The sequence below is a fragment of the Glycine soja genome, chromosome 12 (genome assembly GCF_004193775.1).
Source record: "Glycine soja cultivar W05 chromosome 12, ASM419377v2, whole genome shotgun sequence".
Classification (NCBI taxonomy): Eukaryota; Viridiplantae; Streptophyta; class Magnoliopsida; order Fabales; family Fabaceae; genus Glycine; species Glycine soja.
The window spans coordinates 9,379,486-9,392,174 of NC_041013.1; the positions used below are offsets into that span (position 1 = coordinate 9,379,486).

Below are 12,689 nucleotides of genomic sequence, written 5' to 3' on the forward strand. Positions count from 1 at the left end.
TATTAATTAATTATAAACTGTTGTGATTAATGATGTGGCAACATCTTATTGACCTAGTTCACCCAATTGAGATATATTTAATTTATGCAAGAACTTCCCTGGGAAGGGGACGTTGGAGCTGCTATACATTGCTTCCAATTTCTCTTCAATATTATCAATTTAACAGTTTAAGTGCAAGATTCCGTGTACAACTTTTGTAGTATAGTAGTTGCAGATTATTATTTTCACAAAAAGGATATTCTTAAATCTTTTCTACGTTTAACAGGGAATAAATTTCTCCAAATGATTTAGCAGAATGCTTTAACTTTATGTTCACAGACTTGTAGAACTGGACAAGTGTCCTCTTCTTTATTCAAGATTATTGGAAGTTACTTTTTCCTCAAAAATGATCGAGACTTTCCAAAAGCATATGATAAAAGAAAGGCATGAAAACAATGATCAATAATTTAACAAATTTGTTACTTTTTTTGTTTACTTTTTGATAAAATTGGTACTCTGTTTAACATGAGCCGCAGGTTACTTAGGATACTGGTATCTCCACCTACCAATCATATATTTTCAGATTCTTATCTACTCGAACGAATTAACTATTGAATATGCATGCTCAAGATTCCAATTTCCCTCTACAAATCATGTATTTTTTGTAACTCCATTTTTTTTTAGTTTATGGCAACTGCAATAGTCACTGTATCAGGCTCAATTGCCTGCAATATCCCACAATATCAAGAATTGCGACCAAACCGATATCACAATTTAAAACATTGGGTATAACTTTTAGCTTCTGGTTAAACATGAAAAATTACATCAGTAACATGCAATTATTTTGTTGGTCTAGATTATAGATATCTTTCATGGAAGACAATCTTGTTTGAGGTAGGTAGGATTATTATGAATGATAAAGTTCTTTCTCTAAGTATTTTAAGCAACTATATGCTCAGAAAACTTGAGACCTCTCATTAAGCTAAAACAATCCTATTTAGATGATTTACGCACTTGATAGTTCAATAACATGCAATTGAGGAGATATAAAGTTGATTAGGTGGTTAAGAAAGCAGAAAATGAGAAAAATATTGTGGATTCAATCCTTCTTAGTAATAAAAACTAATAAACTAACGATTAACATTTGTCGATAAAAATAACATATAAATAAACACGCTATAAGGCCATCCCTAATCAATAATCAGAAACTAATTCATTAAAAATTAGAGATTATTTGAATGAATTTATGTGTGAAAGTCTATTTTACATATACACTATTAAAAATTTGTCCTAATTATAATTATCCTAGCTCAACTTAATTGTGACTAATATCTTACCCATGAAAAAAAAATATATTAAAGTTTTATATTAATTAAAAATAATAAAAATATATAATATATAAATAAAGAATAATTTTTATTCTTAAAAATCAATTTTATAAAATTTATACTCATATTATCACGTACCCCTAGAATCAAATCTATACATATTAATATGCTTAAGAACATACTATAGGCCATGCGACACTTGTCAGGAAATACCCAACCCTTTCAATTGTGTACGGATGAATCTGAATCTTCCATATATGGGATTGTCTGCAATGGCAAATCGTTTGGAACACTGTATTTGGGGCAAGTTAACGTGTTGTAGCTGCCACAAACACGCGTCATGAAGTGGTTATGCTAAAGGGAAAGCGTACTCCACTCACGAGCAGGACGAGGTTTTTATCCATCTTATTATTATTATATGGATCTTGTATAAAGCATTGCTCTGCATTGCTTTAATTACCTGCCTGCCTTTGCCTTTCTTTTCTCCTTTTCATAAGATACAAACTTCAGAGATTGCAATTGCAAGTCACTTTCGCTTTTATTCCATTTTTGTTCCTTTTCCTAAAAGATGAAGAAACAAATTATGTTTTGCCAAAACCAAACTCTGGGAAAGTCATCTGGATGTTTCTAACATGCATTATTGAGACAATAATTTAATGCACGAAACCTAGTGCAAGCAATCTAAAGCGGAGTTTAGTTGCCTAATCCCACGTTTAAATTTTGAAAAATATTTCTTGAACCTTAAATTATTTACAACTTGAGAGATAAAAAAAAGAAATAAAAAATAAATGATTGATTTAGTTGATGATATAGTGTGATAAGAAAAGAGAGATGAAGAGAAAAAAAGATAGTTGTTGATTGAGTATTAGAAATTTTTGGTTGCACTGCTAGAAACGTAACGATCTACATCGGTGAAAAAGCTATTTTTACGTCGGGCCAGTCACCGTCTTTGCTATAGGTGTCGTTATTTCCCGACAACGATTACGACGATGCCACCATATCCGTCGTTGTAATTAAAAAATGCAACGTCATACCCAGTTTAGGACAGTCGTGGTAAACATGAAAGCGACGACGGGTATTCATTAATATCCGTCGTTGTCTTAAGCTGTCAACGTCACGGTTGACATAAACACCGTCGTTGTATTCAGCATAACGACGTCGTTTATCCATAAACGTCGTCGTTGTAGGTTATGCATCAACGTCGTGCGTCCATAAAGGTCGTCGTGGTAACAATGACTTCAACGTCGGCCATTCAGATAGCCTGTCGTTGTTGTCGTCATTTTAAACGACGTTGTGTATGTCCCACCGTCGTTGAGTTTGTTGGTGTCAACGTCGATCGGACTTGGACCGTCGTTGTAATGCGTATATCATATGTTCACGACAGCTGTACATTTGACCGTCGTTGTCTGGTAACGACGGTTCTTTTATTGACCGTCATGGTATTGGTCAATTAGTAGATAACGACAGGTCTATATTGACCGTTGTTGTATTGGTCTACTTAGCAGATGACGACAGGTCTTTTATTGACCGTCGTTGAATTGCAAACCCTGCATAATAAAATTTGGGTTAACCTGTTTAAGCGGAAAACATAATTAAAATTTAAACAGACAAGCATAGTTTAACCCTGCATAATTAACATTTAGAAGGATCTATGCTTCTTACAAGATGATGTCAATTCAATTCACTGTTGTGCCTAACCATTTCAATTCAATGACTTTGTGTCTGCAGAAAACCAGAATGGGCAAACAAATTCTACAGCATTTATCTACAAGTTTAAATAAAAAGAAAAACCAGCAGCAACAAGTTAACAGAAGGTTACAATGTACATCACCAAATGCTAAAAAATGAACATTTCAGCAAACTCAAAAGATTCCTCATGGTATCTAATATGAAAGACAAGAGGATGAAGTTTTGAAAGAGAATTGATGAGCGAAGAGCAAAAGTCAGAGTGATTATTAACACAATCTCACTGGAATTAGATTATTACATCAAGACAAAGAACCTCAAGGCCTGACTCCAGGACTGTTGGCCCTTCAAGGGAAGAGGGAACCCTATTTTCCAACCCCAATACTCAGCTATATTCCTGAACTGTATACAAAACAGAATCCCTTCCCCCACTCACTCCCTCTAAAACCTATGCACACTACTGCTGCCTCACCGTATGAAATTGTCTTTTTTCTTAACTACATTGATCAGTTCCACAGAGTTTCTTTCTCACATTTACCTTCCCAATAATAAGCTTCCAAACAAGTTTTCATTAAGAATATCTACTGGATAATAAGCATGAACATAAAAACAATGAATGTCACCCTTACATATTATATAGTACAGCATATAAAAAACAAAGAAAGATGGTGATCACCGAAACTTTTTATTCATTTTTGGCAATTTTACTTATCATGAAAAACAAAAAAAATTGGATTAAGCATAGCTATGCAAAACCATGAAAGAATACACCTACCAATCTTAAAGATATGAGGAGAACATAGAAGGATATTGGAATTTGGATAGGAAATAAAATTTATAGACATGAATTTTATTGGACAAGAATTGATTAAGCATATAAGGATATCATACAAGAATGACAATAGAAGACAACAATAACAAGATAGGAAATTCAATTCAATCTATCACAAACAAGATGCTACATGAATAACTTATATGAGTATTTAGTACAATAACCAACGTACCTCATCCTATGAAATCCCTTCACAACGCTGAGCATAGGACAATCTGAAATAAGAAAATTTAAATATATGCATGGACATATACTAATAAGCAAATGAACTCCACAAGTGAAATGCAGATCATATCAGATGTCAATGACTAGCTAGGTTAAACCTCAGGTTGGTAGCGGGACGGACTTCACGGCGGTGTTAGGTTTTTCGAGGGTTGTAATGCGCTAGGTTTTTCGAGTTGTAATTCAGGCAAACAAGGGCGCTAGTGCTTTGTAACGAGAATATATAAACTCAAAAATCTACGACGGTGATTCGTAACACCGACTTTGTATTTTTATTTCTACGACGGTCCAGCCATCATGACCGTCTTTGATGACTTCAACAACGACGGGCTTAAATACAAACGTCGTTGAACATGAAACGCTGCACATGAAAACTTTAATAATTACGGAATTACCACTGTGTTGACAACAACGACGGGTTCTTCAGGACCGTCTTAAAGACTGTGTCGTAGAAAGGCCTTTTTGTAGTAGTGTTGTTAAAATATAATCATTCTTAAATCTCAAGGTGTGTTTGGTTACAAGTTAGAAATGTACGTATAAGGTATCAACTCCATGTCTAATGAAGAAGTGCATGTTTGGTAATTGGTAACATGGTGAGTTTCATATATCGTGATTTTCTGAAACAACGAATAACTATTTTTGTATTTATTTCACCATGATTATATATGAAAGGTGAATTCTTATCATCAATCCAAATATACTTAAAGTAACTTTTTTGTAATTTCAATCATTCACGTGATGAATCTGAATTCTGAAACAATTCAAATCCATGTTGGTTCGAATTATTGGTCTGATTAGAATGAAGAACCTTAAATCCAATAAGTTAGGATTGAATTTAGAATTTTGATTTTATGGACCTAAATCAATCCGATCCATCCAATTAAAAACATCAAAGTCTTTGCAATTTCAGTTCCGTTTCAGGCTTTTGGTTGTCACGACTCATGACTAATTTAATTGTTATTAATAATTTAGCATTAATATCTTTCTTTTTCTTTCAATTTTTTATTATTTTAATGATAAATCTAATGACCCAATTTGAACTGATTCGAACATGATGGGACGGATTCAGTATGGATTGGAGACTCAAACAAGAAAAAATCTGAATTAATCCAAATATTAAAATTGATTGGTTCAAATCAAAGTATCCGCGACTACGACTAATTTAATTTTATGTACTTATCATACAGCATAAAACTAAACACATGTTCAATGATGAGTTATAAATTTAACTTGATGATTAAAAAGATAAATTGAAGGAAAAAGAGGGAGTAATTGGTTCTAATCATCCACTAATATTCTAAAAACATTAACAACTAATATTATCTGATAATAAAATACATGCTGAATGATGTGTATTAACTCACAAAATCAAATTCATCTAATAATGACAAAGGATGTATTACTAATAATTTTTTTCCACCTTATCGTGGTATTAGGTAGATTGTAGACATCTAAAATTGAATCCAAAAGTAGAAAGAGCTAAATCTATATTCTTTGTGAGGTAAAAAAAAGCTTTTGCTGATGAGGAATTAATTGCCTTATTTAACGCTATTCTTTAAGGGTTGATTCAGTTTTAGCAGAGAAAAAGACTTGAATCCATAAAAATGGATTGATTCACTGTTTGTCCCAGCTCATCAAATGCGTTGTCGTCGCTATGGAGGATAGCACAACGCTAGATGGTGTCTGTAATTAATAGCTGGTCCTCATGGAATATAAAGGCTACTCAATGTGAAATAATTCCCTCTTATCCTAGCTAAATGACTGGTACAAACCGTTAATATTAGAAACCATTAAAAGGAAGTTTAATTAGATTGATTCAGAAAGTTGTTAGATTCTAAAACATGGAACCCAAGATTTAAATAAAAGATGAACGAGTTTCATTAGTTTTATGAGTTTAAAATTAAACATTTAAATTAAATTGAATTAAGGCTAAAATATTGTTGTGATTATAATAAATATTTGAATTTTGTGTTTATTTTTGAATAATTTTTTTTTTGTTTTTCTTCGTGATAAAATATTAATTTTATTTTTGATTCTTGAAACTTTTTTTTTTGGTTTTAGTAAATTAGTAAATTTTGTATTTAGTTTTTGATAATTTTTTTATTTGTTATTAGTTTGAAAAAGACTAATAATAAGTAAAGTTTTTTTATCAGAAAATAAATACAAAATTTATTAGTTTATCAGATATTAAAAAAATTGTTAATGATAAAAACAAAATTATTATTTTATTAAAAAATTAATATAAAAATGTTATAAAAAATATAGAATTTAAATATTTATTAAAAATTATATATATATATATATATATATATATATATATATATATATATATATATATATATATATATATATATATATATATATCTTAAATTAATTCAATTGATGATTTATTTACATAGTTATTTTTTTTCTAAAGCAATCATGTTTGAGATAATATTAGATATTAAATGAAAACATCTTTTCGGACAATAAATTGAATCTTAGTTCACTGTATTAGGAGAGATTATTCTCTTTTACTAGATCTCATCCTTATTGGTGATTATGTTTTATAATTACTCAAGTCTCAACATAACATTTCTCCCCATTTTCCTTCCGAAAATTTTAGAAAATTTCAAGGGTAAAAAACGGTCTGATTGCAGAAAATAATCATCCATATATGCCACCTGAATCATTACCTTATGAAAAAAAAGTTTGTAATAATCCTCCCTTTAATTTTCACCTTGATGATTTGTAGTCTAATTTTGCCTTTAGTAAGGAAAAGTAGGCACTCCATGCACTTCATAAAAGGCTTTTTCAGCTATGATTTTTTTCTTCTTTTATATGTTAGTATAGCTTTGATCTAATATTTCCTAAAAAAAAATTTATCTTATAAAAATTGAATTATTAGTAAAAAATTATTGTTAATGTATATAATATAATGCTTTTTGTTAATAAATAATTTTGTTAGTACGTATAAAAGTTAAAACATATTATCAATATCCAAATATTAATATGGCAGAATTTCATTGTTAAGATAGACCTATTATATATATTAACATCTTAATTTTTGTTGTGTATAACTTATATTAAGAAAAATAATCTTAACATCTAACATTTTTTCCATTAATATACTAACATTTTTTTCTTAATATACTATTAATTCGATCTTCTGATTTCTCCTTTATATGTATTTATTCAGGTACACTGTGGGATACATTATATCTTTCCTTTTTAAACTACCCCAAAAAGTTGACTATTTGTTTTTCAAAATAAATTAATTCAAGTACCAAACTAACCCAATTTGTTAAGTTATAGTGGGAAAAACATTTATTAATTATTTCAATCACTTGCATGATGGATAAGTTCGAGTACAAGTCCAAGAAATTAAGAAACATAAAGCCAATGTTCCATGATTGCAAAGAAAGCCAGCTTTTATCTCAATCATACTATTGACCTCGACATATCTTCACGTGTAAGGGAGGTAAGGGCGGCATAAGTGAGGGGCGGCTCAAAGTATTTGGATGATAAAAGTTAGAGAGTTAATTAAGTTTTTAGGTTCTTAATTTTTTATATTATAAACTTTTGTTTTATAAAATATTTTTTTTGGTAATTTTTAGTTTTTTTATTAATTTCTTGTTATCATTTTTAGTTTTTTTTTAATTTCTTGTTTATTTTTAATCTCTCATTTATTTTTATTTCTCAAAAGTAATATCAAATATAAAATAATTAAGAGATTAAAAATTGACAAAATAAGAATTAATTTTAAGCAATAAAAATAAATAAATAACTAAAAATAGATAATTTTTTTTAAAAAAACTAAAATTACTGGCCGAAAACTAACAAAAGACTAAAAGTTGTATAAAAAATTTTAAGGGACTAAAAATTGGAATCTAGAAAATTTGAGGGACTAAAAAAATATAATTATCCCAAAGATAAATTATAAAATGGAATATTTATTAAAAGTTACAAAATTATAAAAAAAGTTATAAAATGAGTCTTAGTAATATTTTTTATAATACCTTTCCTTTTTTATTTTGAGTTAAAATTCATTCCCTTAATTTTATTTTGAGTTGTAATCTATTTTCTTATTTATTAAAAGTTATAAAATTATTCTTAAGTAATGTTTTTTTTTTATAGTAGCTTATCCTTTTTCAGAACACTGGCCAGTTTAAATTTTGGAGTACTATTTTGAATTTTTTTTATTAAGACATGAAATTTATTTCATTAGATTCATCAACATAAAAATTATAAAAATTAATTAATAATCAAAATAAAATGACCATAATATGATGAAAATTACTTGAAAAGTGAGGCTCACGAATTTGATTATTTGTGGAACCAAGGGAGATAAAATATCGAGAAGATCTTTACCAATGACCCTCCAACAAACTACATAAGTGAACTTGATATCAATTTCAACCCAAAACATTAAGTTATCAAGTTTGCGGGTCTTTTTCACTTGTATGTTGTTCAACTTGTTCATTTATATCCAATGCGATACTTCACCTTTACACTTGAACTTCAATAATCTCTCCTTCAAGTTTACTCTTTTGCATATGATAGTTCTCCCCTAAAGAAAAATAATTATTTATCCACGAGTATTCAATGGTGGCTTAGAACTTAACCATGGTTGGCTCACTAACATGTTCTAAATACTTACACTTACACTACTGTAGTCACATGTAGGACACGCTGTGTAGTCTTCATGTTATCAGGAAGACTTTCAATCCCCATATATATAAGGACTCACTGTCAGGAAACTTTCGATATAAGAAATCTCATGTCTGGGTCCACTGTTAATTTCGTTAATTATACTTATCTAAGTTGATCACTTAGTCGAACCATCAATTCTAATACCAATTGTTAGGAAATCAAGACATATAAAATACCAAAGAGATCTTCACCAATGAACCTCAAGCAGACCACATAAGTGTTCTTGACACCCCTTCAATCTAAAATCTTAAGACATCAAGTTTAAACTTATATGTTGCTCAACTTGTCCACTTCTATCTAATGTGAGTATTCAGCTTTACAATTTTATGTCTTGAATCAATAAAAATATATTCAAAATGATGTTCGAAATCCTAAAGAACCATTTTATAACTTTTAAAAAATAAAGGACTAAATTTCAAACTAAAATAAATTTAAGGGATCATGTGAGTAATTTAATAATAATAAAAAACATGATTTACCTAAGCGGGGTTAGGCATTAGGTTTAATTTTGTTAATATACAAACGGCTTGAATGGTATAGGGTATTTTGGTGTTAGTACATTATTTGGATCATGATATATAGTACCTCGTAGTGCATTACATTATTATTTATTTTATGAATGAGCGATGTATCTTTATTCAGTATTTCTGTTGCAATTATTTATTTTTACTAAAGTGATTATTGTGTATGCTTATCTCTTTTTCTTTTAAACCAAAAAAATTACACATATTTTTATAATTACATTAAATAATATTTTAAAAGTTAAATTATTTTTACGTTTACCGCTAAGTAGTTTAATGTGACAACATGAGACGATACATGCCACACATGGTAGAAGCTAAGTGGGTCTCTTAAGTTCATATTGAGCTTGAAATTAAACTTTCTAGCAAGTGTATTATTTAGCGTGAACATGTTAATCTATTTAAACTCTTAAACTTTCTAAGCTATATACAAGGGGTGGTATATTACCCTGTTTGCAAGTAGGTCTTTAAATAGATTTTCTGGCCAAGCTCAACTCTCTCACTTCTCTATCTTTTCTTTGTGTCTCTCTAAGTAATTACACTACTCGTGGGGTGTACTGTATATACCAATCACTTTCTAACGTTAATATAGCTTGAGCTATATACACAGTAAATCATTTACTACGTAGTACACACTATGCATCATTTAAAACATAACCTAAAATTAGCTAGAACTGCATTTAATTTGCCTGAAAAGATCTACTTATTCATCATGTCAAAACCATATTTTAAAAATTGATCGGCGAAGATATTTTTATTAATCCACAGATGATCATGATTAATACACATGTATTATTTCCAATGAAAATTCTGTAACAAGTTAAACTTTCAATACAACAACCAACCCCTTCCTATCGAATTTCAATAACTACTACTACTATTCCTACCTTCCTATTTGTTAGATATGTAATGTCATGTCAGAAAGCCAAACAATAGCTTTTGCAAAGCGAAATAAATGAGGATCTGTTCCTTCTGTCTTTCCCACCCCCACAATCCTTCCCTAAATGTTAACAAGCAGAACAACTGCAAGAGTACACTCATATCACTGTCCATTGTGTTGTGCCTAAGAAAGCTTTGATTCAGGAAGCACCAGAAAGAGCAGCAGAGAATGGAGAAGCACCAAGAACGAAAAAGACAATTCTCACGTAAAAAATTAATGCTCCATTATGGTAGTTACTAGTTCCCGTGGAGCATGCTTCCCATAATGACCTCTACCTTCGGAGAAATTACTTGACGTTTTTTTATAAGAAACAAATTCTAATGTAAAATACACAAACATTTGTTTCTTATAAAAAAAAATCAAAAGTAATATTTCATAGTCCTAGATGGACAGATTATCATAGTCTTTCTCAATTTTCACAAGACACACAATTGACGAGCTTTATAATTAACTTTTTCTTATGAAGTGTAAATCTCGATTATGTGTCACGTGAAGATTAATGGGAACCATAGTCATGTAATAGTTTCGAAGCATGTGATAATTTCTAGTATCCTTGCCTTGTAGACTTTGTCTCAGTCTTGGACAGCTAGGAAACCTCTTTTGGCAGGGAGAACTTGAGTCCCAAACAGCGAAAAAGTAGAGCAATGTTGAGGTCAAAATAATACCAAAAAGCTTCCCCCAAAACACCGTAAATGCTAAGCTTATGAGAATCAAGTATATTCCAAAGCACTCGAACTTCGTTTGCTTCTCTAGTGGGCCTCCTCCATGACCACCCTCTTTCCTTTTTTCCTTGGTGGAGTAGTAACTTGACACGTTCTTTGGTTGTGATGATGTGCGTGAGCTCGAAGAAGGTGAAGCTAAACCGTGTGAAGAAGATGAAGTTGACAAAGGCGATTGAAGGGTTTTGGTTTCTCCATACGTCAAATACTTTGGACCAAAAGAATCATGGATGTAACGATTTTTATGGTGATCTCTTCTATTCTGCAAGCCAAAAACATTCAAGTTAAAATAGGAAAAAAAATACTTTAATTTAATTAATTTTTGCCCCTGATGAGACCGGATTGAGTCAACCTTCATAAAGTGTAATAGAATAGTATAAATGAATTTAAGAGACTCACCAATATGGTTTCGTAGAACACAGCTTTGATCACCCGAGAAATCCTTCGTTTTTGTGAAACATGGGGAAAATATACGGACTTGGTTTCGGAGTTCTTCATCACGTTGTGGTTCTCTGAAGTGGGTATGCGTGGAAAACGACAAGTAGGAGCAACTTCGGATTTTATCATGCAATCTATGTCAACCACAGGACGAAAACAGAGGAGGAACTTGTTCTTTGAGAAGCTCCTCATGATGATTTTGCTGAATATGAAGATACTTTTGTGCTCAACTCCAAAGCTAGCAAGGGAATTACTAGATCACAAGGGCTAACTCTTTTTTTTTTTGGGGGTTTTTGGTTGGTTCTATAGCAAGACAAAGCAGTGGCTATAGGGCATTATATATAACGTTGGCATGGTCTTGGACATGGGTTTGGTTTGGTTCTCTATTAACATGATGTGACCGTTCATTATTATTAATTTTTTATTTTGTTTGAGTGAAAGGGTAGAAAGTGGGGGTAGAAAAAGGAGGAGCCACTTTGCGGGTCCGTGTGAGGGACATGTTGAAGGATGTGACATTAAAAATACAAGTATTTTTCTTTTGAGAAAGAGAGATGGGGACAAAGGAAGAGAGGCTCTTTCATTGATATTAATTATTTTTTCCAATAGCATAAAGGAGACATATATAAAAAGAGAGAGTATTTAATCTTTATGGATTGTGAGTCAGGTGACGATGGGAATATATGAATATATGAACTGTGGTCTAAACGGAGGGTTTTGCTTGGTCGTGGATTAAATTTTATGGTACGAAGGATTTTGCCCGTATTTAAGATGGTTTAATTTGGATTCGGATTGAGATCATGATATACAGAAACAGTTTATTTTTCATTTAGGATAAGCAATTATTTATAGCTTTTGTGTTGATTTCCATTATGCGATGTGATTTAAAAGGGCAACATGTCTATTTTAATGCATTTCCAAACACACTTTATAGATCCTAGAACCCCCGTGTTATCCAATTACTAATTTGGAGTTTATCGCTTGATTAAGCCTTTCTTTACATCAATTTGTTAAATAATATAAATTTGATTTTGTTAAAATTCTATTTAATAGAGAAATTATATTTTACAATCTTTCTTAGTACCAAATATCGAATAAGGAAAGTATGATTTTAACTGGGACAAATTTAAACACAAGTTCAAGTGTTTTAGGCTCATTAAAATTCTGGTACATTGAATAGTTTCTATCCACACGTACACTATACTCTCCGACGGTCTCGTTATAATTATTATGTAAGAAAAAAAATATAAAAATAATTATGATTTTTGTTTTTCAATAATAATATAAGATTATTATGATTTTTTTATAAATAAATTAATAATAATATAAGATTAA

The 12,689-nt window shown here is 30.5% G+C and overlaps 1 protein-coding gene across 1 annotated transcript; it reads right to left on the bottom strand.

Moving 5' to 3' along the window:
* Positions 1-9,986: 9,986 nt before the first annotated feature.
* LOC114379143 lies at positions 9,987-11,678 on the bottom strand. The gene is made up of 2 exons (XM_028337738.1): positions 11,319-11,678; positions 9,987-11,181 (listed from the first exon to the last, which is right to left on the bottom strand). Exons 1-2 carry the CDS (start codon positions 11,547-11,549, stop codon positions 10,648-10,650), a joined length of 765 nt encoding a protein of 254 aa, XP_028193539.1. The 5' UTR covers positions 11,550-11,678; the 3' UTR covers positions 9,987-10,647.
* Positions 11,679-12,689: the final 1,011 nt, after the last annotated feature.

Excerpts from the sequence above, each read along its gene's own strand:
- LOC114379143 (XM_028337738.1), bottom strand. The coding sequence starts at position 11,549 with ATGAGGAGCTTCTCAAAGAACAAGTTCCTCCTCTGTTTTCGTCCTGTG. Across the intron at positions 11,182-11,318 it reads TGTTCTACGAAACCATATTG|AATAGAAGAGATCACCATAA; the intron begins GTGAGTCTCTTA and ends TTTGGCTTGCAG.